The 21,836-nt window shown below is 63.5% G+C and overlaps 1 protein-coding gene and 1 pseudogene across 2 annotated transcripts in view; one reads left to right on the top strand and one right to left on the bottom strand.

Annotated features, from left to right (window-relative positions):
- The window catches only part of MOB2 (MOB kinase activator 2), a 48,582-nt gene extending 32,809 nt beyond the window's left edge, over positions 1-15,773 (top strand). For both annotated transcript variants that reach the window (XM_012652042.1, XM_012652044.1), the window contains exons 2-5: positions 6,665-6,825; positions 7,059-7,152; positions 14,832-14,956; positions 15,421-15,773. In XM_012652042.1, coding sequence (XP_012507496.1) covers positions 6,665-6,825; positions 7,059-7,152; positions 14,832-14,956; positions 15,421-15,701 — 661 coding nt within the window. In that variant the 3' untranslated portion in view covers positions 15,702-15,773. The remainder of the gene's footprint in view (positions 1-6,664; positions 6,826-7,058; positions 7,153-14,831; positions 14,957-15,420) is intronic.
- Positions 15,774-21,180: 5,407 nt separating this feature from the next.
- LOC105816495 lies at positions 21,181-21,816 on the bottom strand (annotated as a pseudogene).
- Positions 21,817-21,836: the final 20 nt, after the last annotated feature.

The following is a 21,836-nucleotide window of genomic DNA, read 5'->3' on the forward strand; positions in this document are numbered from 1 at the left end:
CCTCCTGCCAGCTGTGCTCCTGCTCCTGGCTGTGTTCCTCCTCCCGGCTGTGCTCCTCCTGCCTGTGCTCCTCCTCCTGCCTGTGCTCCTCCTCCGGGCTGTGCTCCTGCTCCTGCCAGGCGTGCTCCTCCTCTGGCTGTGCTCCTCCTGTGCTGCTCCTGCCTGCTAGAAATGACCCACAGTGTCGTTAAGAAAGCAGTCAGACGTTGTAAATCGTCTTGGCAGGGTGAAACCTTTATTTTTGGTTAGAAGGACGCCCAGTGGCGTTAGAATAGCCAGCGCGGTGTCATGTGGGTTTTTATCTTTATTTTTAACGTAGACCTGTGGCTGTGCCTCATCCCGTTGGCTGGGATCCTGACTGTGCCATTTGGTTTTTATCCGACTGGTTGAGGTGCGTTAAGGCATAGAGGAAGAGGAGGTAGGGCTCTCCGTGTGGCGAGTGTTTGAAGCGGGCAGGCCGGGCAGGTATAGCAAGGTGTGTGGAAGTGTTCTTTGACATTTTGGCAAGAAGGTTAAGTTAAGGTTCTCTCTCCCTGTGTGCCAGCCGGGCCTTCTGCGCTTCACCCTTTCTCAGGCTTGCAGCTGCCCAGCGCCCCTCCCTCCCCACCCCTCTCTGGTGGGGGCTCCCTCTGCACATCCCTGTACCAGCCTGGTGTTCTCAGGACAGCCGCAGAGCTGGGGTGATACTCGTGAGACCGCTGGGCCCCGCCGCAGGCTTCAGGGACCCTGTGTGCCCCTCCCCTGCGCTCGGTCCCCAGCTTGGTGTGGTGGCTCTGGTGTGCACCCCTCCCTCTCCCCGACTCTCGGCACCTCGTCCTGAGGTTTGTGTACCAACTGTCCTCCGTCCAGGTCTCCCCTCAGCACCACCCTCCCCCAGCACGCAGGCTGCCCCGCCTTCCCCGCACCGTGCCCCTGGCCCGGCAGGCTTCGTCCTGCTCCTCAGTCCGGGCGTCTTGGTGTCCTACACCCTTTGCCCACCCTCCTGTCCACGGAGCCTCGCCTGGCCTGGAGCGAGGCCACATGGCTGTCCCCCCGGGCCTGCCGTGACAGGCAGCAGTCGTGAGTGTGGTGCCCGGGTCCTCGTGACACCACAGCGCGTGGGACAGCCTTGCCATGGTGGAGGACGCCTGCCAAGCTCGTGGGACAGGGTGGTGGTGTCCTGCCTGTCCTGGCGTCCTGGGGCTCACCAGGCCATCTGGTGCACAGAGGTGATTCTGCTCTGCTCTCGGGGCTGCAGGGCTGGTGCCGCGGGGCAGAGGAAACCGTGTGCCGCTGCGCTGGAAGCGGGGGAGCCAGCCAGGGAGGCTCGCCACCGGAGCCAGGAGTGTGCTCTGTGTGCGGGAGTGAGCTGGTGTCTCGAGGGATGCGAGCCCACCTCCCTTTGCTGCTGCTTTCTGAACGGCTCTGACCGTCGGGTGCTTCTGAACAAACAGGTGTTTGGTCACGGTCTGAGAGGTGAGGGCCAGAGACGCTGGTCTCTCCGTTGGCTGGAAGCACAGGAATTGCGGCTCGTCGCGGGCCCTGCGGCCTCTCACCGCAGCAGGGTCCAGACTGAGCAGGGGTGATGCAGGGCTGTCCTCTCAGGCGCGTTCCTTTCCAGGACTCAGTGGTCTCCTGTGTGCAGACAGCTGCAGAAAGGCCCCCGTGCCCCGTGAGAGAGTGTCCAGGTGTGTCTGTGGGCTCTGCATGCCCGGCCAGCAGGCCCACTGTTGCAGGGGCAGCTCTGCCCACGCCAGCTCAGCGCCCTCTGGACACCAGGCGCTGGTCATCCCCTTGTCCCGCCACAGCTCTCTGATGCTGACCCACTGCGGGGCATGCCCCGCCTTTCCATGAGTCCCCCACTTGGGGCGCCCAGCTGAGCGCACCATCCGAGGGCACAGCCCAGGACTTCTCTGATGGGTCCTTCCCACAGCCTGGCACCGGGACCGCTCCTCCCCCCGCCTTGCTGCAGGCACTGGCCACGCTCCTGCCCTGCCCTTGCCACTGTGAAAAGGCCAGTCGTTGTAACCAGCCGTGGTGGCCTTTGCCTCTGTAAAGGGAGCAGCTGTTTGTCTCGGCCAGGCATCCTCATTGGCCAGGGAGCAAGGGTGGCGGCCGTGGCAGCGGGCGCTTGGCAGGCACTTGCGAGTGCCACTAGCTGGTGCTCCCGCCCTGCACCCCCCACGTCATGCCTGGAGACCACTGCAGTCTCCCTGCAGACCGAGCCCCGCTTAGCCAGCCCCCCACACCTGGGCTCTGCTGCAAATCGGTGCTCCAGGCAGTCGGCAGAGTGCTCAGGTAACACCTGCCAGCTGGACTCGGGGCCGGGGTGTGGGTAGGCGTCTGTTGACTGTCCCCAGGAGTCCGTCTGGGAGGCAGTGGACTGTGTCTGTGGCCACGCAGCAGGCTGTGCTGGGCAGGTGGGTGGGCTGCCCAGGGAGGGCTGGGATGGCTGGTGCCACCCGGCGCAGAGGCAGCCGGTAGTCCCGGGGCCGGCTTCACGGCTGCCTGTGTGCACTGCCGTGGGGGGCTGAGGTCGGGCTGGAGCTTTGCTGAGCGGATTTTCCTCCTGCTCCTCTGTAGGGGGGGTGTGGCTGAGCGGGTCTGGGTGGAGGCAGCCCCACCAGTGACCATCCCAGCTGCGCTGCATCTTGCCGACACAGGAGCCCACTGGGCGCAGGGCCTTTGCCACCAGCAGGTGTCTGGCCTGTTCTCCCAGCCACGGCTGCTTGTGTCCTGGGCAGGGGCTTCAGCCATCCGAGGCAGGGTGACCGGAGCCTGTCCTTGAGGCCCGGTCCAGAGGAGGGTCCTGGGGCTCCCGGGCTCCTGCTTGTTGCTGTCGGGAAATCCATTTCTGACCTGGGCTGGCACCCCCCGAACCACCCAGGCCGTCTTGGGGGCGTGTGGGAGACCCGGGTGGGGCTGTGGTTCCCGGAGCCTGGGCGCCTCTGTTGGGCGGAGATGGTGCTTGGGCCGGCCGGTGGGAGTCGGGGGCCCTGCCGCAGCCCCCTCAGAATGTGTCATGTTGGAGTTTGCTCCTTCAGCGTGGGAACCTTGCGCTGCCTGTCATCTCAGCGGGTCCTGATTCTGGAAAAGAAAGTGAACAGCTCTTCCTTGCTCGCTCATCACCGCACCCCGTGGGGCTCTTGCTGAGGGTCTCAGGTAGCGTCTCAAGAGGTGGCTGCTGGGTTCTGGGGTGTGTGTGTCTCTGTGCCTCCGACCGTGCCTGGCACCTCCAGCTCTGTGTCGCTGTCAGTGGCGTCGTTGCTGTGTTTTGCGAGAGGGCTTACCGTGAGCAGTGGAGACCAGAGGGCTGACCTGTGGGCCTTTTGGATGGTCCTGCCGGAGGCGAAAGTGTGGGTTTTGGAAACATGTGGCGAGCTGGTACCCACAGGCTCAAAGCAGGAGTAATGGCCAACACAGGTGGCGTGTAGAAGACTGTGCCGGCATGTGCATGTGCACGCATGAGGCCCAGTGCTGGAGCCAGCTCCGTGGAGGGTGAGGAGGCTGGAGTGACTTGTTGAGACGCCTGGGCAGAGCTCCGTGGGGAGGCAGAGGTGGCGGCTCCTGCCCCGGCGACCAAGAGGGTCTCACGGGAAGGTCAGGAGTCAGCCAGGCACCAAAGAAGGAACGGCCTACTTCACGGGGAGAGCTGTGCCCATCAGCATGCCCGAGCGTGGCAGCGCGTGGGTGACCGTGCAGTCAGCGGTGCACCGAGGTGTCTGCAGGGCTTCTGCGCTGTCCTGGCCTCTCCCTTCCAAGTGGGTCCCCTGTGCAGCGGGATGGTGGCTGGAGAAGCTCTGTCTGAGAGTGCTGGCCCATTTCGGGGTGGGCAGTTAAACCCTCCCAGGGGTCCCTCCGCAGCTTCCAGGAGCCAAAGCCACGAGGGTCTTCCTGCCGCTCAGCCTCTCAGGCCCATGATGGAAGTGGGCAGGACCTGGTGGAAACACCCTCCAGGAGGAGTTCTTCATGCGTGTTCAGGCTCCTCCCAGACCGCTTCTGAGAAACGGGTGCCGCACAGCCGGGGGGTTTGAGAGCTGCTCTCCCTGCAGGCTGCCAGGTGGTGGGTGACAGGATGGAGCCTCAGGGCATTTGGGGGCTGCTGGTCACCGGGGTCTCTGCCTGGCGGGTCTTGGGGAAGGCAGCTGCTGGGAGCCTTGACTGCAGGGCTCAGGGCCGCCGAACCAGCACGGACTCCTGCCCTGGCCTCCCGGTGGAGGCAGTTGAGTGGGGCCGCGCTCCTGGAGGCGCAGGCTGTGCTCACACCAGCCCTTCTCTTGTTTCCACCCACATAGCCCCGGGAAGGTTGGGTGTTGGAGCAGCCTTGGGCCTGTCCCTACCCCTCGATGTTGACCGGGGGCAGGAAGCGGCTGGCAGTGGTTTGGGAGGTCACCGCCCGGTTTACTTTTTCTTCTCAAGACCCTGTGCCCTCGAGGGGAGCCTTCCACACGTCCTCGGGTCCCTAGTGGCAGCCCCTCGACCTGCTCTTGCCGACCCCAGACCCTGGCGTCTCCCACCTCCCTCGAGTGCCTCTTGGGCCCGCCTTGTGCCCCTTCCGGGCAGGCGCAGCACAGGGCCAGCAGGGCCAGCCGGACTCTGAGGAGGGGGGGTCCCAGGGCCAGCCCTTCGGGGGGCAGGCCTCAGAATGGGGCGTGCAGCCCTTCTTTCAGCGCCCACACCCGCCCACTGGCGCAGCTGACCCTGGTGCTGTGCTCTGGGGACCACCAGCCCCCGCCCAGCACACGAGGACAGGCCCACGGCACCCCATGCCCGGAGTGCCTCCCTCCTTCTCGGCCATGGGGCGGGGCCAGCCGAAGTGCCGGTGCTGGTGGAGTCGGTGCCTGCGGCGTGGCCTGTGGCGCTGGCTTGTGTCGTCCTTGGCTCTCAGGCTGGGCAGAGGGGACTCGGAGCCCTTCCCCAGCTTCCTGTGCCTGGGGCTGGGCGTCCTCCCATGAGGAGGCCATGTGGCTGGCTGTGGTCATCGGGAGTATGCTGCACCGACCCTCCCGGCCTGTCCACTGCCTCCCCCGACGCTCCTGTTCTGGGAGGCCAGCGGGCACAGCATCACGGGTGCCACTGGCCGGGATGGGGAGTGTGATATTCGGCAGATATTAAAGGGCCAGGGGAGTTGCCAGGCCTGGCGTAAGATGCACGCGTCAGCGGAGGGGCCCAGCTGGTGCCCAGGAGTGGAGCGTGCAGACCCCTGCAGCCGTCCAGGCACCAGGGCAGGAAGAGAGGCGAGGCCAGGGGTCGTGTGGAGACAGTAAGAAGGCGATTCCAGCGGGGCCAGCGCCTGTCCAGTGGCCGGTGCGTGGCAGGTGGGGCCCAGCCTCAGACCCCACCTGTTGGCTAGGGGGGTCACGTGGGGCTCCGCACAGGTGACCACTCTGCTCTGGGAGTCGCAGCAGCCCTGTGGCTGGGCTGAGGCCTGGCGTCCACTCCCTGGCCCTTTGGTGCAGCCTCCGTGCTGCCCATGGCCAAGGCCCTGCTCCCAGCACTCCCTCCACGCCCAGGGTCTGGGCCTTCTGTGCCTGTGGAGTCACAGCCAGCAGGGGGAGGGCCAGGGCAGTTCCCCAGGGCACACAGGCCAGCACTGGGCCCGTGCTGGCCATAGCTCCCTCCAGAGCCTATGTTCCCGGGGAGGGGGCTCAGACTTCGGTCCTCCCGCCGGGCGAGGTCGAGAGTGACTCAAAATGGAGTGTCATGTTCCGAGGTCTCGGGCTCTCTGTCTGAGCTGTCGTGGCCGCTCAGCAGGAGCTGAGCCCAGTGTGTGGCTGGCTCAGGCGGGACGAGGTGTGCGGAGAGCTCAGGTGGGGGCCCGGGGAGAGCCTCCCCTGCAGTGGACGCCCAGGGCACGGCCGGCAGAGGCCAGGGCTGCGGACAGAGCTCGGTGCCATGCCCCATGCGCGGCGGGGACCCCGAGTGCCCGCAGTGTATGGCACATCCGCACCCCAGGACACGAGCCGGGTGCCCCAGGCTCGGTGGGCCCTGCCCCGGCCCTGCCTGGCTCTGGCTGCTCCCGGCGCCACCCTGAGGTCAAGCCCATGTCGCCTTGTAAGGCCGTGATCTGTGAGGAGCTGAGAGGGAGACATGTCTCTGGCATTCAGGGAGCGTTTTTCCTTCCTTTCTCTTAAATAAACTACATACAACTTTTCGAAACAGAAGAAAGGAAAAAAACCAGGGCAGGGGCAGGCTGTTGCGAAGACTTTTTACCCCCACGGCCCCAGCGTGGCCTCCCCAGGCCAGGGGAGGAGAGGGACCCACAGAGCTACAGGCCAGACCGCTTCCTGGCGCCCTGGAGCCTGGCTGGCCTCACCACCTTACATCCTCCTCAGGCAGCCAGGAAGGCAGTTGCCCAGCATGCCCCGGCGTGAGGCCTGCGCTGCGTCTTCCCTGGGGCAGCCTTGGAGGCTGGGGGCTGGGCCGAGGGCCCCAGTTGCTCCCTCCCCAGCCTCCCTGGCTTGGAGAAGGCCAGCTGGGGGGCGGCCTCGATGCAGACAGGCCGTGGCATCCAGGGAAGGTGCTGTTCAGGGCGGCTCCCGCCGGGCACTCACTGGGGCAGAGCCTCAGCCTTGGTGCCCGCTGGGCTTGGCCGGGCCCCCTCCGCACCCACATTTGCAGTGAGTGGTCTGGGTCTGGCCAGCCGGGTGGTGACCACGCCGTCTCTCCCCTTCGCTCTCGGCAGGAAGTCGAAGGCGAAGCCCAACGGCAAGAAGCCGGCGGTGGAGGAGAAGAAGATGTACCTGGAGCCGGAGCACACCAAGTCCAGGATCACCGACTTTGAGTTCAAGGAGCTGGTGGTGCTGCCCCGGGAGATCGACCTCAACGAGTGGCTGGCCAGCAACAGTGCGTGGGCCGGGGGCACGTGGGGCCGCAGAGGCACAGCGCAGGCTGTCCCCCTTCCCCGTGGGCCCTGTCTCGGAGGACCCCCAGAGCTGGTGCCCAGCAGTGCTGCCTGCCATCCAGGGCCCAGCACAGACCGCAGCTCCCCAGCCGAGCCCCTGTGCTCTGGCTGGAAGTAGGGGGGACGGGTGGCCCAGCCTGGTGGCCTTCACAGCTGTCCTTCTCTTCTCTTCCAGCAACGACGTTTTTCCACCATATCAACCTGCAATATAGCACAATCTCTGAGTTTTGCACAGGAGAGACGTGTCAGACGATGGCTGTGTGCAACACGTGAGTGGCCACCTGGCGACGGCTGGTCCTCTGGGGAGGCTGGGTGGGCTGCGCGGCTCCTGTCCTCCCGCTCCCTCCTCACCCGGAGGCCTTGAGAAGTCTTGGGACAGGTTTGCTCCCAGCGTCCTCCTGCCCCTGAGGGGCGATGGGCTAGCCACGCAGGTCCCTGCGGGGCACAGGAGGTGCAGGAGCCGGTGGGGCTGATGGGCTATTTGTCCAGGGCAGGGACGTCTCCAAAGGGAAGGCCAAAATCTGGCCTCCTGAGACCATGGAGCCTGTGCCGCAGAACGCACTTCCGCGCTGGCTCCCTGTGAACCTCCTGTGGGCCCAAGGGCTGGGCTGAGCAGGCCGCCAGCTCCCCTCTGCCCCCGCTCACTTTGTGGAGCCCGGGGTGCCTTCTCTGCGAGCCCCTGCAGGCCTGGTGCTGCTGACTCTCTTCTGGAAGTGCGCGTCTGCTCCCTTGGTGCGCGGGCGTCTCTGAGCAGCTCCCAGGAGCCGTGCGGCACAGGCTTGCCGCCAGCTCTGTGCTGGGTTGGAGGTGACCATGGAGGCCGCGGGCGGGGGCTGACTGCTGGGGCTCAGCTGGGTGGTGCAGCCGCAGAGGGTCGAAGTCCCTTCCCGATGTCTCCTGGTTGTCAGGACGCTGCTGCCGAGAGGCAGACACCCGCGCTTGTGGACGCAGCTCTGAGTGCTGGCGTTGAGGCTCCCGGCCCAGGGAGAGGTGGTCCCCAGACAGCTGAGCTTGGCTCTCAAGAACTCACCCGGCCTCCGCACAGGCAGGTGGCAGTTGTCCCCTCGGCTCCAGCCCTGTGAAGCCCCCCGGTGTGGCCCAGCTTGGTTCTGGGTGACGTGGGGGCAAGTGCAGACGGCAGCCGGCTCTCCACTCCCGATTCCCCAGGAAAGTTGGCTGTCACAGCCAGGCACAGCCCAGGGAGGATGGAGACGAGGACGGCCTGCGTGGGCCCAGGGGCAGGCTGGACCTGGGGCGGGATGGTCTCTGTGGAGCAGACGTGGGGCAGATCCCGAGGCGGCAGGGGCAGTGCCCGAGGGCCGCGCACCAGCAGGGCTCAGGAGGACGCTCGCCGGCCATGGACTGGGGTGGGGCCGCGCTCTCCCCAGCCGCTCTGCCCCTGCACTGCTGTGTTTGTCCAAGAAAGGGTTTCTTGATAGAGCCTGGGGTTCGGTGGTCAGCAGACCTGCGTCTGGACGTTCGCCGTGCCACGTGTCCCTTGGAGAGCTGGGGCCGCCTCCCCGCAGCTCTCGGGTCTTCTCTGGCACCTTCCTCGCGGGGTGGTTGTAGATGTCTGAGAACTGACACGGTGTCAAATGCCTCCCTGGGCGTCGTCTGAGGTCGACGGTTAGAAACTCACTCACACTAGCTTAAGAGGACAGGGGCTTCTCAGGGGGCCTCAGAGCCACTTGCTGTCCCCAGACCAGCAGGTCTGCTGGCACGTTGCTACCAGAAAGGCTAACGCTGGAGTCCGGGGGGAGGAGCAAGTGCAGCGCCAAGCACATCTGCAGTTGCGGCGCAGAGCCCCCCTCCCAGAGACACAGACCTGCAGATTCAAGACGCCGACCCCACCCTGTGTCAGACTAACCCGAAGAAACGCGTGTGCAGGGGTGGGACAGCCGCACTGCTGCACGCCAGGGGCGAAGGTGCGTGGCCCTTACAGACGCTGGCTCGCGTGGCCAAGGTTCTCACTGGAAATCTGGAGCCAGAAGGAAGCCGCGTGTGTTTGAAGTGCTGAAAGAAAGGATTGGTCACCCCAGAATTCCATGTTCCAGGAAAATGTCCTTTAGGAAGGAAGGTGAGCCTCACAGTCAGCAGACCTACTCTGAGTCCTCAGACAAAGGCCCTTGCTTCGTCCTGAGGGCCACAGAGATGGAGTAGCATCTGCTGTTCTTCTCACGCATCGCTGAAGACACGTTTGACGGCTGCCAGCGGCTGCGAGGCCCTTGTCCGAGGGCGTGCAGGTGGAGGTCACGGGACAGCAGCCGTGCCTGTGTTCAGCCCAGTGCACCGTGGGGCTTCTCAGCACAGTGTGGAAGTTAGGTGTGTGTTCACGGTGCTTTGAGCAGCCTCTGAAAAGTTGTGTAAAGAGATACTCAAAATCATAATAGATAAAAGGGATACTAAAAATTTAAGTAGCCTGCAGGAAAGAGGAAACAGTACAAGGAATGAAGCCAGAAAACAAGGACGGCAACCATGCGTGCAGAGAGAGCCGCACGTGTGAGCGGCACGGACGGGCCACGTGCGAGACAGTCTGTGAGGATGACTTTCAGCAGGCGCCGGTGGCGTGGCATCTGTGGGGCTCGGTCTGTCTGGGGGCTGCTGTAGAACGGCCGTGGCCTGGGTGGCTTGCAAGCTACGGGGTTTTATTTCCCAGAGCTCTGGAGACCGCGCAGCCAGATCCAGCGTCTGGCGAGGGCCACTTCCTGGGTCACAGACGGCGTCTTCTCACCGGGTCCTCACAGGTGGGAGGGGCGGGGGTCTCTCTGGGGCCTCCTTCATGAGGGTGCTGATCCCTCATGATGTTCCGCCATGACGGCATCACCTCTGCAAGGCCCCGCCTCTGAACACCGTCGCCGGGGGAGCAAGGCTGCGACGCAGTGATCTGGGGACACAGACGTCCTTGTGTGGCGGCACTGTAAACGCAGCGGTGCGGGTGGGTTGCAGTGAGGGTGGAGGCAGGCAGCCCCAGGAGACACCGTGAGAGTTGGGTGCGGCTGCGGTTGTGCCAAATGAGCAAGGAAAGCGACCAGGGGTGAAAGGGTCACGTGTTTACAGAGGGCTCAGTGACCAAGAAGGAACGCTGACCCTGCACGTGCGTGTGCCGAGCAACAGAGCTCTCCGCACAGAGCAGACCGACAACCACGAGGGAAAGGATCCCACGATAGCTGCAGAGTTTGACATCCCCACCGCGACGGGTAGACCCCGGTGGACAGAAAGGCAGCAGGAACACACAGCCGACGTCACCTCGCCCAGCCACACCCAGCCTGCACCGCAGACGCCCGTCTTTCCAGGTTCGTGAGGAACGTCCCCCAAAATAAATAACATCCACACCCAGAGCCCTTAAAAAACTTTAAAGAGTCGAAATCATACGAGTTGTCTGACTGTAATGCCGTTAAACCGGCAGTCAGTCACAGAAAGGTAACGGGCACTTTCAAACACTTGAAAACTACACACTTCTAAATCCATGGGTCGGAGAGGACGTCTCAAGGGAAATGAGAAACTGCTTTAAACTGTATGTGAATGAAAATACAGCATCTCAGAGTCTGTGGGACACAGCAGCAGCAGTGCTTAGAGGGGGACTTATAGGATTCGATGCTTATTTTAGAAAAAGAATATCTCAACTCAATAATCCAAGCTTCAATCATAAGAAACTAGAAAAAGAGCAGAATAAACCCAAATCAAGCAGAAGGAGGGAAATAATAAGAGCAGCAGTCACTAAAACTGATTTCTGAAAACAATAGGGGAAATCAAGGAAACCAAAATATCATTACTCGAAAAGATCAACAAATTGACAAACCTTTATTTTAGCAGGGAGTAAAGAGAGAAGAGACAGATTGTCAGTAAGGGGAGAATCACTGTAAACCCACGGATGTTAGAAGGATAATGAGGAGGCGTTGCAAAAACCCCTGTGTGCACATAAATTCTACAGCTTAGGTTAAATGGACCAGTTCCTTTAAAACACAAAATACCAAATCTCAGCCAAGGCAGGCAACGCGACAGGGCAAGAGAAAGGATAACCTGCGTCCACATTGGAAAGAAGTGTCTTTCCTTATCCTCGGTTTCAGTCACCCGAGGTCACCCATGGTCTGAAAACGCTAAATGGAAAATTTCAGAAATAAATACTCCGCATGATTCAAAGTGCACGCCGTTCTGAGCAGCGTGTGAGGCTGTCGGCTGCGTCCCACCCGGGCGGCGTCCTCTCGTTGGCCACTTCCCAGCCTCTGGGTGTTGGGTCCCCACCCCAGGTCGCGATGCGCATGTTCACACCACCCCCACGGGACTCACGACGGCCCCAAGTGCACGAGGGGTGGCGCTGGCAATTTGGGGACGCTGAGGAGAAGCTGTCAAGCGCTTCCTTTAAAAAGGTGAAAGTTCTCAATAAGGAAAGAGAAAAGTTCTGTGCTGAGGTTGCCCAGATGTACAGTAGGAACGAACCTCCTCATCGTGGAGCTGTGAAGAGGGAGGAAGGAATTCTTACAAGCTTTGGTGTCACCTCAGGCTGCAAAAGTCACAGCCACAGTGCATCAGAGTGCTTGGTTAAGATGGAAAAGGTATTAAATTTGTGAGTGGAAGACGCTCAGAGACATGTTCTGGTTGGCGGCAGCGTGTTGAGCCAGAAACCGTTGAGCCTGTGCCCAGACTCCAGCAGGACCCCGCGGGGAGGGACAGCAGCGTGCACGGTCAGCAGCTGCCCTGTCCATCGTCATCAATCTCCTGCTTACGCTGCCTTTTCAGCCTTATCACAGGTGTGTTTAGGAAATCACGTGGTGTGCAGGGCTCGGTGCCGTCTGGTTTCGGGCACCCACCGGAAGACTTGCAGCGTAGCCCCGTGGATAAGGAGGGGCTGCTGTGTCCCTGTCTGCACGTGAGTTGAAAACCTCAAGAATTCTAGCAGAAAAAATAATAATAAATTTAGCAAGGTTAACACACAGAAATCAATCGTAGTTCTGTATGCTAGCAACGTATGATTGGAAACTGAAATTGGTTTTAAAAATACCGTTTACAATAATTCCAAGAGCAGCGAGATGCTTGGGTGTAAACTTACAACAATCACAAGATCTGTACCCTGGAAACTACAAAATGCTGGTGCAGGAAATCAAAGATCTGCATAAATGGAGAGACGTGGTCGTCAGCTGGAAGCCTCGACATACTGAAAATACGAATCTTCCCCAGATCAATGTATGTTCAATGCAATCCCAATCAAAATCCCAGCAGAGTTTTTGAGGACATAGACCAGCTAATTCTAAAATTTAAAAAGGGCAAAGTAACTGTAATAGCTACAACAATTTCAAAAACAGACAAGTTGGAGGAATCCCACAATTTTAAGAGTCACTTTAGAACTACAGTAATTAAGAGAGTTGATGTTGGCGAAGGAACGACATGTAGGTCAGTGGAACGACGCAGAGTCCAGAGAGCCCCAGACGTGGCCCTGGGAGTTCGGACACACACTGCAGAAGCTGTTCAGCGGGGAAAGGGTGGTCTTTTAACAGGTGCAGCTGGGACACTGGCCATCCATGTGCACACTGAGGACAAGGCTCCGGCTGCACCTCGCGTCTCGGGCAGAAGGTGTGAGACACTCACGCTTGGAGGACGCACGGGAGGAGTCCCCCGGACGCGGTGTCGGGCACAGCGCTTGCACTTCACGGCAGAGGCGCCGTCCATTGATGGAAAAGAGTCCTGAGGTTGGACTTCACCCCAGCGTAGAACTTGTGCTCTGAGAAAGGCACTTTTAAGGAAACACAAGCTGCAGGCTTCGAGGGAAAGTATCTTCAATCACAGACCCCACAGACGAGCATCGGAGTGTGCGAAGAGCTCTCACGGCTCATCAGTGAGAAAACAAACAGCCCAGCTGAGCGTGGGCAGAGGATATGACCAGCTCAGCGGAGAGGTCGGTGTGTGAGCGTGTGAGAGGATGCCCTGCAGCCGCGGCCCCAACCCCAGCCCAGGACTGGCACCAAGAGCTGCAGAGTCCGCCTCCGCCACCCCCTACCCGCTGGTGGAACAGGCCACACAGCAGGCGGTGAGCGCCCACTGCTGCCACTCCCACCGTGGTGCTTGCATCACCACCTGAGCTCCGCCTCCCCCAACCCCCCACCTCGTGGAAAACCTGTCTTCCATGAAACCAGTCTCTGGTGCCAAAAAGGCTGGGGCCCACTGCTCTGCAGCATTAGCAAGTAGAGAAATGCAGAGTCGGCCGTGAGGTGTGCGGTACCTGCTGGCACACCTGTTGGAAGCCAGGTGTGGCGAGGCTGTGGGCGGGGCAGCAGTTGGGGGGTTTTTGGGAAGCGAAGCCCACAGCTGCTGCAGGACCCTGTGACCTGCTCCTGGCGTCTGCCTGAGAGAGGTCAAAGCTCGTGTCTACACAGGACGCTGCACGCCGCGGCCCCTCGGTACAGGGTCTCAGCAGTGCAAGCTGTGGACACCCCGCAGCGTGGCTGGATCCCAGCGGCCTGGTGCTGAGTGAGAGGAGGAGCCGTGTGACTCTTCACGTGGGGTCTGTTCCTGACGACACCCCGGCGTGCCAGGGAGCAGTTGGCACGGCTGAGGGCCACGCGAGTTACCCTGTGCTGACGGTGGCCGTGGTGTGACCAGTCTGTGCCTGCCGTACAGTTCGCGCAGCTCGGTAGCACAGACGTGCAGTGCTGCTGTGTGATGAAAACAGGAAAGAGCTCAGAGGCTCTGTCTGTCGGCAGACAGGACGGTCAACGGTGTGCCTTATTGCTGTTCTTTTAAAATGTTTTGATGAAAGGGGGGAATGAGATGGGGGGTTCGTTTCCTTTTCTTTTTCTTTGGTACAGGTACAGTGCGGTGGCGTCATCACAGCTCACTGCAACCTCAAACTCCTGGGCTCAGGCGATCCTCCCGCGTCAGCTTCCTGGAGTGCCAGGGTCACAGGCGGGAGCCACTGTGCCCAGCCAGCTGGTGTTCTCTCTGGGACTTAAATTGAGGAAGTGTTTCGGTTTTTAAGCCCAGCCATTTCCCCTAATATGTCACACACCTGGGGACCCACAGGGTAGCTGGCGAGGGAAGGTGTGTCGGTCCCACATGCGGTTCCCGTGGGGCAGATGCCGTGAGGGTCTGACACGGCCCAGCGCCGTGGGAAGGCCCCTCCCGGGCCGCAGCCCTGGGCAGGTGTCGGCACAGGTCGGCAGTGTTACTGTACGGACGCGGTGCCCCTCCCCTCGCGCCAGCCCTCACGTGTCGTGCTTTCCCACCTGGAGCCGTCCTCAGCGCCTGCGGGCACACTCCGCATATCCGGTTTGTATTTTCTTCCCGAGGGGGGGTGCTGGGTGGGGGCTGCGCCGTGCACCTGGTGTATGGGGCTGGGGTGCCCTCGCCACTGTGGCCTCTCCCTAGCTCTGGTGACTCCCTGGAACCCAGGGTGCACGGCGGAGGGGCTTGCAGGCTGAAGCAGAGTGGTGCCCTCAGAGCCCCCTTCCCCGATGGTGGGCGATGTCGGGTCTCTGTGGAGGGAGGCCCCGGGCATGCCGGCGAACCTCCTCTGAAGATCCCAGCACCCAGGCCCTCCTGCTCCCACTGCCCGTCAGCCCAGCCGGCAAAAAGGGGCCTGCTGTCCTGATGCTGGGCCTGGGGGCAGGTGGGGCCCGAGTCCTGCTGGAAGGGTGGACCCTAGCTGTGCCAGCTCTCAGGGCATCTCCCCGTGGCGCTGGGTGAGCTCCACAACCCAGGCGTGGTGCTCACAGGCAGCCTCGGGGACCCCATCCTGGTCGGCACCCCTGCCCGGGGCCTGGTGAGGAGGGCAAGGGGGTGCTGGGCAGGGGAGGGTCTCTGGGGGGCCAGGCCAGGCACTGTTCCTGGCAGAGCCCACTGCGTCTTGCCAGGTTCCCGGGTGCAAATACTCCCCCACAGCTCGCCAGACCCACCTGTGTTGGGGGTGCGGGATCGGCCCACCCGGGGCTGCCTTGCTGACCGCCCCGCCCCACAGGCAGTACCACTGGTACGATGAGCGGGGCAAGAAGGTGAAGTGCACGGCACCGCAGTACGTCGACTTCGTCATGAGCTCCGTGCAGAAGCTGGTGACAGACGAGGACGTGTTCCCCACCAAGTATGGTGCGTGCTCCGGCGCACTGTGGGCCAGTCATCCCGGGTGGCGGGAGAGCCAGCCTGGGTGGAGGGCGTTCCCCGTACTCTGGGCCCCTCCTGGTCCCCACCTCCCACCTTGTGCACAGCGGTGGGCCAGCAGGTGGCGCCCGTGCACCCCAGCCCCTCCTCCTCCTCCTCCTCCTCCTCCTCCTCAGCCCCAGCTCTGCAGACAGCCCTGCCGTCCTGCAGGAACACGGGGTCCCCAGGCCCAGCCGCGGGCCCCAGGCCCAGCCGCGGGCCCCTGGGTGTGGAGGTGGCCGGTGCTGTGTCGGAGCACCTGGCCCTCGGGCAGCTGCGGCCCCCGAGGCCGAGCCCAGGGTGGGGGGCAGGTCACTGGAGGACCTGCTGGCGGGCGGAGGCCCTGGGGGAGCGGGCGGCAGGTGCGTGGGGCGGGTGGTGTCCGCGGGCCTGTGACGCTGCTGCCCCCCCAGGCAGAGAATTCCCCAGCTCGTTCGAGTCCCTGGTGAAGAAGATCTGCAAGTACCTGTTCCACGTGCTGGGCCACATCTACTGGTCCCACTTCAAGGAGACGCTGGCCCTGGAGCTGCACGGACACTTGAACACGCTGTACGCACACTTCATCCTCTTCGCCAGGGAGTTCGGCCTGCTCGACCCCAAGGAGACCGCCGTGCTGGACGACCTCACCGAGGTGCTGTGCGGGGGCGGGGCCGGCGGGGGCCCAGGGGCACAGAACCACGTGAAGGAGAGGTGAGCCCCCGGACACAGGTGCTCATGTGCAAAGAGACAGTTGCGTGTTCTCTCCATGCGTCTGCGTGTGTGCGCACACGTGCCTGGGCACGCTCGCCGGCGAGGTGGAGAGGGGCCCGGCGGCGTCGAGTGTGGGCCCCTGGGCCGTGCCGGGGCCGCGCCGTGTTGCACAGCTTCCCTGTTGGGGGGTGGGTGCCGTCTGTGGAGAAGACCGTGGATCCACCCATCCGTTCAACAGACACTTTCTGGACTGACGTCTTGAGTTTCTCCTCTGTGGGGTTTTCCTTTCTTTGGTCTTCCAGGCGGCCTCTGCCCTCCTGGGGCTGTGCGGGTGGGAAGGGCCCCGGGAGGTGGGTCTCCTGAGGGGCTTGCTTCGCAGCCTGGGCTGCTGCTCTGTTTTGCGGGTGGGGCTGCTCCCACAGACCCCTCCGCGCCTCTCGCCCCCTCCCGCCTCGGCAGGTCTCGGCTGTGGGTGGCTCAGCTGTGGGAGGCCCGGGCTGGCCCGCGAGGGTGCGCCTGCTCCCGGCACCCCAGTCGGCAGGCAGGTGCGGGATGGGGCTGCGAGGAGATGCGGCCGTCAGCAGAATCCGCTTACTTTAGTTCATCTGTTCACGCGTAATAAAGAGAATTCTCTCAGGTCAGAGCCTCGTGTGCGTCCTCTGCGTCTCCGAGGCCCCCTGACGCCGAGGGCCTGAGGTCGGGGGCCTGGCTGCTCCCTCCGGCGGTGGCCCTGGGGCAGGTGTCCAGCAGGGGCCAGCGGTGCCCCTCACCACAGGGTGCTGGGGGTCGCAGTGTCACCCGTCCCCTTCCCCCGGCAGGTGGCGGGACCCTGGGCTGTGGCTGCAGTTGTCGGGGGTTGGGGGGCACCCTCGGAAGGGCTCTGGGCCAGCCAGGCACGGGGCCTGCCGCAGGGGCCACTGCTGGCTGGCAGCGTGGCTGGTGAGGAAATGAGGGGGCCCTGGCTGAACCCGGGAGCTTGTCCGGGACCGCGGTCGGCTGAGAGGAGGGGGGCTCTGGTGAGGGTGAGGCCTGGCACTGTGCCATGACCGGGTGGCCTCTGCTGCTGCTGCGTCTCCGTGCCCTCCCAGCCCTCCTGTGGCCCTTCACCATCACCAGCTCTGGGCCAGCTGGGGTCAGAGGCCCCTCCCCTGCTGTGTCTCTCCCTCCCCTCCCCTGGACATCCAAGTGCACCCCGAGGTTTTCACGGCCTGGCCCTGCCGCCCTGACGAGGGTCCATGTGGTCACTTTGATCTGGGCTGTGTCTGGAGCCGGTCCCTGGGGACACAGGCCCCCCAGCTCATGTGCTGCCCCGACACTTCTCCTCTGTGCGTGGAAAGGACACCTGCAGGACTTGACCACAGGGGCAGGGCGTGGGAGCCTGGGGCACCGAGGGGACCTCCGGGGGAGGCAGCAGGGCCAGGTGGAGGTGAGCATGCAGCCTGGTGGCACTGTCCTCCCTGGCTAGGGGTGGGTGGGGAGCAGGCAGGACACGGCCTGGGCCTGTGTGTTGGAGGTGTGGCCTGGCTGCCCGGCAGAGGCCAGTGGGGGAGGCAGGGCGCAGCGGGGAGCAGCTGGGCTTGGTGGCTGATGGGCTGGTGGTGCCAGGAGGGCATGGAGGTTTCCAGCGGAGCTGCTGGATGGGGCTGGGCAAAGTGCGAGGAGGGACACATCTCCACGCGGAGCCCAGACGTCCTGGGGAGGCGTCCCGGGCGCTTTTGGTCACACTGGCCTCACACTCAGGAAGAAGCTGCGGGGTCCCCAGGGCAGAGCACGGGTCGTGAAGCCCGTGGACGTCCTCGGGCGGGACTCCTGCTGGGCTGTGAGCGGGTGGGCCGGCCATGGCCGCCGAGGGTGAGAGGGCAGTGCCCTGTGCTCTGCTGCCCGGCGCTCCTCGCTGCCAGACCTGGGGCTTGGGGAAGCCTTCCTGCCTCAGTGTCTCTGCCTGTGCGGGGGTGGCGGGGCAGCCCCTGGGTTCTGCCTGCGGCGAAGCCACAGCGATTGCTGGGAGGGCTCAGCTCAGGGGACAGTCGCCGCCCTGCCCCCGACAGTTGCTCGCCGCGCGGCCTCAGCCTGCCCAGTTTCGCTGTTTGCCTTCCGTCAGGCAGAACAGTGGTCCCCGGAGGTATCCAGGTCCTAATCCCTAGAACCTGGGAGCAGGTGACCCTCTGCAGCCAGGGGAATGAGGTTCCTCATCCCCTGACTTGGCACGAGGCGCCGAGCTGGGCTTGTTGGGGCGGCCGGTGTCGGAAGGGTCCTCACGTGTGGGCGGGGCCTCCTCGGTGTGGACATAGGAGGCCACAGGTCGAGCGATGCAGGCAGCTTCCGGGGGCTTGAAAAGGAAGGAAACAGATCCTCCCCCCGAACTTCTGGAAAGAACCGGCCCGCTCATTGTGAAGCCCGTTTTGCCCGGGGAGATGCACGTTGGATTCCTGACTTCAGAGCTGTGAGGTAACAGGTTGTCTTGTCTCAGGCCGGCGTGTGTGTGGTGACCACAGTGCAGACCTGGTCCGGGAGTGAGCGCTGCTCACACAGGCTTGAGACGGGGACGTGGCCTTGGAACTGGGCAGGGGCAGGGGCTGGGAGAAGCGTGGCCGTCAGCGCGGGCTCAGGAGGGGATGACGAGCGCAGCCCAGGAAACCGCACTCGCCGAGGGAGGACACGGAATTGCGTGACAGTGTAGGGGGGAGGGGCGTCCAGGTGCCTGCAGACACTGGAGACAGTGAGGGCGGCCTGTGACGTGGGGGCAGAACGCGTAGCTGGGCTCTGTCCTCGCGCTTCGTGTGGAAAGCAGGACCTGCGCGCCACCAGCCGGGGCTCTGCCCCAGGAGATTCCGAGTAAAGAGCTGAAGCCGCGGCTTGGTTTCCCGTCACGCGTGTAGCAGCGCGTGGGGGGAAGAACCGTTTGGCAAAAGGGAACTAGTGCTGGATGGTTTGGGCAAAGTCCACGTCTCATCCGTGGACCTGCCAGTGTGTTGCCACACAGCAAAGGAGTGACGGCACCAGCTGGCTCTGAGGCGAGGAGATTATCTAGGCCCCTGTGATCTCAAGTCCTTAAATGCGGACCAGGGGGATCCAGGGCCCCGGCCGCGAGCCGAGGGACGGGGGCACCTCTGGGAGCTGGAAACGGCAGGGAAGTGGACCCTGCCCAGAGCCCCCAGAGGGAACAGCCCCCGCCGACACCTTAGTTTTAGGTCAGTGAGACCTACCTAGTTTTGACTCCAGAACTGTAAGATAAGAAATTTGTGTTTAAGCTACTGAGCTGGTGGTGAGCTGCCGGCGTCGGCTCCTGCCGGTGAGGGAGGGTCGGAACTGTCTGTGGCCGGCAGCGATCACATGCTTGCTGAATCGTGGCAGCCAAGTTTCTTCCCTGAGCCTGGTTTTTAAGCTAAAATTAACTGGTGAACTCTGCAGTCCAGTGATTGGACAGAACCTCAGCCCCGGGCCTCAAGTGCCGCCTCCTCTGGGCACCCGTCCCTAGAGGGCCCTGGCGGGGCAGACGGGGACGACCCCAGTTCCCCTCAGACCTTTCACGCCTGGGGCTTTAAGCCTGAGCCGGTGGCACCTGCCGCTCTGCAGAGCCTCGCGCTCACACGCCGGACTAGCTGGAGCGCGCACGGCCGCCTCCGTGGAGGCCCGGACTCCAGGGCGGCGGTCCTCCCCCAGGGGTGCCTCTGCCCCCAGGAGGCTCATGGCAACGTCTGGTGACGTTTTTGGTTATCTCAAGGGCGTGGGGGACAGCTACTGGCATCTGGTGGCAGAGACACCTGCAGCTCACAGGCCCCTCCCGGAGAGCCTCCCGGCCCCCGGCGTCAGCGTGCTGCGGGGAAGGCGCCGCCGTAGACAGCTGGTGCGGTCAGGCCCTGCCGGTGGCTACAGGGCCACCTGTGCCAGCGTTGCCCACACACGGGCAGTGTGCGTGTGAGAGGCTGGGGGTTAGCTCTCTGGTCTCCGCCTGTCCTCTAGCTGGGTGGGCTTCCAGGCGCTGCCCTTGGAACGTGGGGCTGGGAGCTCTGTGGCTCGGGGGCTTGGACCCATCCTTTGCATTGCAGCCGAGGGGGTGGTCCTGGGGCCCCGGCCTGGCCACCCTCTGTGTTGGGCGTGTGAGGACTGTTCCCCTCTGTGCCCATCAGCTGGGCCCCTGGCTGCCAAGGTGGGTCATGGTGCCCCCCCACGCCCCAGACTCTTGCCAAGCAGCTTGCGGGAAAGAGGTTTGTTCTCCAAAAGCCCAGGCACTGGGGGGACCCTGTGCCAGTCTGATGAGGTGAGGACGGTGCTGCTTCCCAGCCCCTGCCCCAAATGAGGTCCCGACACATCGCAAGTGGCAACGGCTCCGGCTGCGTGGCCCCCGCACAGGGCTCTGTTCTGCCCGCTGGGCAGCGGCAACACCAGCTGTACCTGGCAGGGCCCAGGGGCCCCGTCGGGGACAGGCCCGTCACGAGCTGCCCCAGACCTTCCCCCTCCCCGCCCGGAGGAAGACCTGGCGTCGGGTGTCTTTACGGAAGGAATTTATTGTTCCGGAACCGAAGTTGCTCACAGTTACTGACAGGAGTACACTCGGTGGGGCTGCCCATTTCCGTGACGGCCGCGTGAGTCCGCGCGTGTCCGAAGTACAAAAGAGGAAGGCTCGCGAGAGGTATTGCTGTCGGTGTCCTCCGTCTCCGTGGATGAGCCCTGCCCGCTCGCACTGTGTGGCTTTTGCTGTTACAGGTGTTTGTTTTGTCTCACGTATAGAAACCCCGGCTGGGGTGGTTTAATGTTAACAGAAGCGTTAAAATCTATACACGGGGGACACCCAAGCGAAGGACGGGTCACAGCAAGGCATGCATCACCCCTGCGCCTGCGCCGCCCGCCTGCGGCTGCACCAGGGGCGGCTCATGGCCAGCGGGAGGGGCCCGGCCGCCCCGACAGAAGGGGACGTGGATGGGAGCGGAGATGGGGGCGGAGCGCGTGGGCCTGCCCGGCGGGCAGCCGACGTGGGCAGCGGGCCGCGGCCTCACCCCGCTCTGTACAGGAGGAACACGCCGCAGTCACGCCGCCCACTCTTTTGTTGGTTTGTTTTTTTTTTTTCAACTTTTTTCCATTTTAATAAAAAAAGCCCCACGGTGCACCTGCCGTCCTGTGTGGGGCCGGCTCTGCGCCTCCTGCCCTTCACTCACGGACACGAGCCCGCCCCAGCCTGGGTCTGGACGGGGGCCGGGCAGCGCCGTCCACTGCGCGACGGCCCCCACGGAACTGGAGCCGCTTCCCCACGGCAACAAACAGCCCGGACAGAGCTCCCCGCGCCGTTCTTTAAATATATATGTGTGTGTGTAGAAATACCAAGAGCGGGAACTGGAACACAAAGGCCCTGCCCAGCAGCCCCCCACCCCCACACCCTTTCCAAAAACAACCGAGAAAAAAAGTTTATAAAAATATCTTGCAGGAATTCTTTAAAGTTTACAGTAGCTTGCTGGCGCTGCGTCCACCGCTGCCCCTGCGCCCCCTCAAGTCCTCAGAGGGCGCCGGGCCCCTCCCTGCCGGAGACGCATGGCGGGGCGGCCCTCCCTGAACAGAGACGTGAGGAGACTCGGCAAAGTGAAACAGCGGACACGTGACGCTGCCCTTGGCCCAGCCGGGACCCGCATCTCCGTTTCCATAGGAACGGCGGCGCGCACGCGCCCGTGGCCCCCAGGTGAGGTGCAGGACGTGGGTGCGAGGGGACGGCGGGGCGGCGAGGCTGCAGACGAGGCGGCACCAGGAGCTGGGGCGTCGGGGCAGCGGGCCGGGCGGGGCTGTTCCTGCTGCTTCAGGCCCGGGCCCTGCCCTGGAGGCGGCTTCCCCTCTTAGCCGGGGCCGCCTCCTGCGGCCACGCGGGGCTGAGGACGTGGCGGTGGATGGGCCTCGCTGCCTGGCAGCAGGAGGAGCGGAGGGAGGGCAGGTCCGCGCAGCTGCCTTCGGTCAGCCAGCGTCCGGCGCAGAGCACAGAGGACGGCCTCGTGGAGGTGACATGTTAGCTTTTCGGGATAATTCCTGGTATCAAGAGTGGAAACAAGTGACGCTGTCAGAGACAGGCAGAGACAGAGACCGCGAGAGAGAAAGAGCGAGCGCGTGGCCCAGCCCGTAGGCCGCGGCCCGCCGTGCCCTTCCTTCCTCCCTGGCT

This window comes from Propithecus coquereli, unplaced genomic scaffold (assembly GCF_000956105.1).
Source record: "Propithecus coquereli isolate 6110/MARCELLA unplaced genomic scaffold, Pcoq_1.0 Scaffold377, whole genome shotgun sequence".
Classification (NCBI taxonomy): Eukaryota; Metazoa; Chordata; class Mammalia; order Primates; family Indriidae; genus Propithecus; species Propithecus coquereli.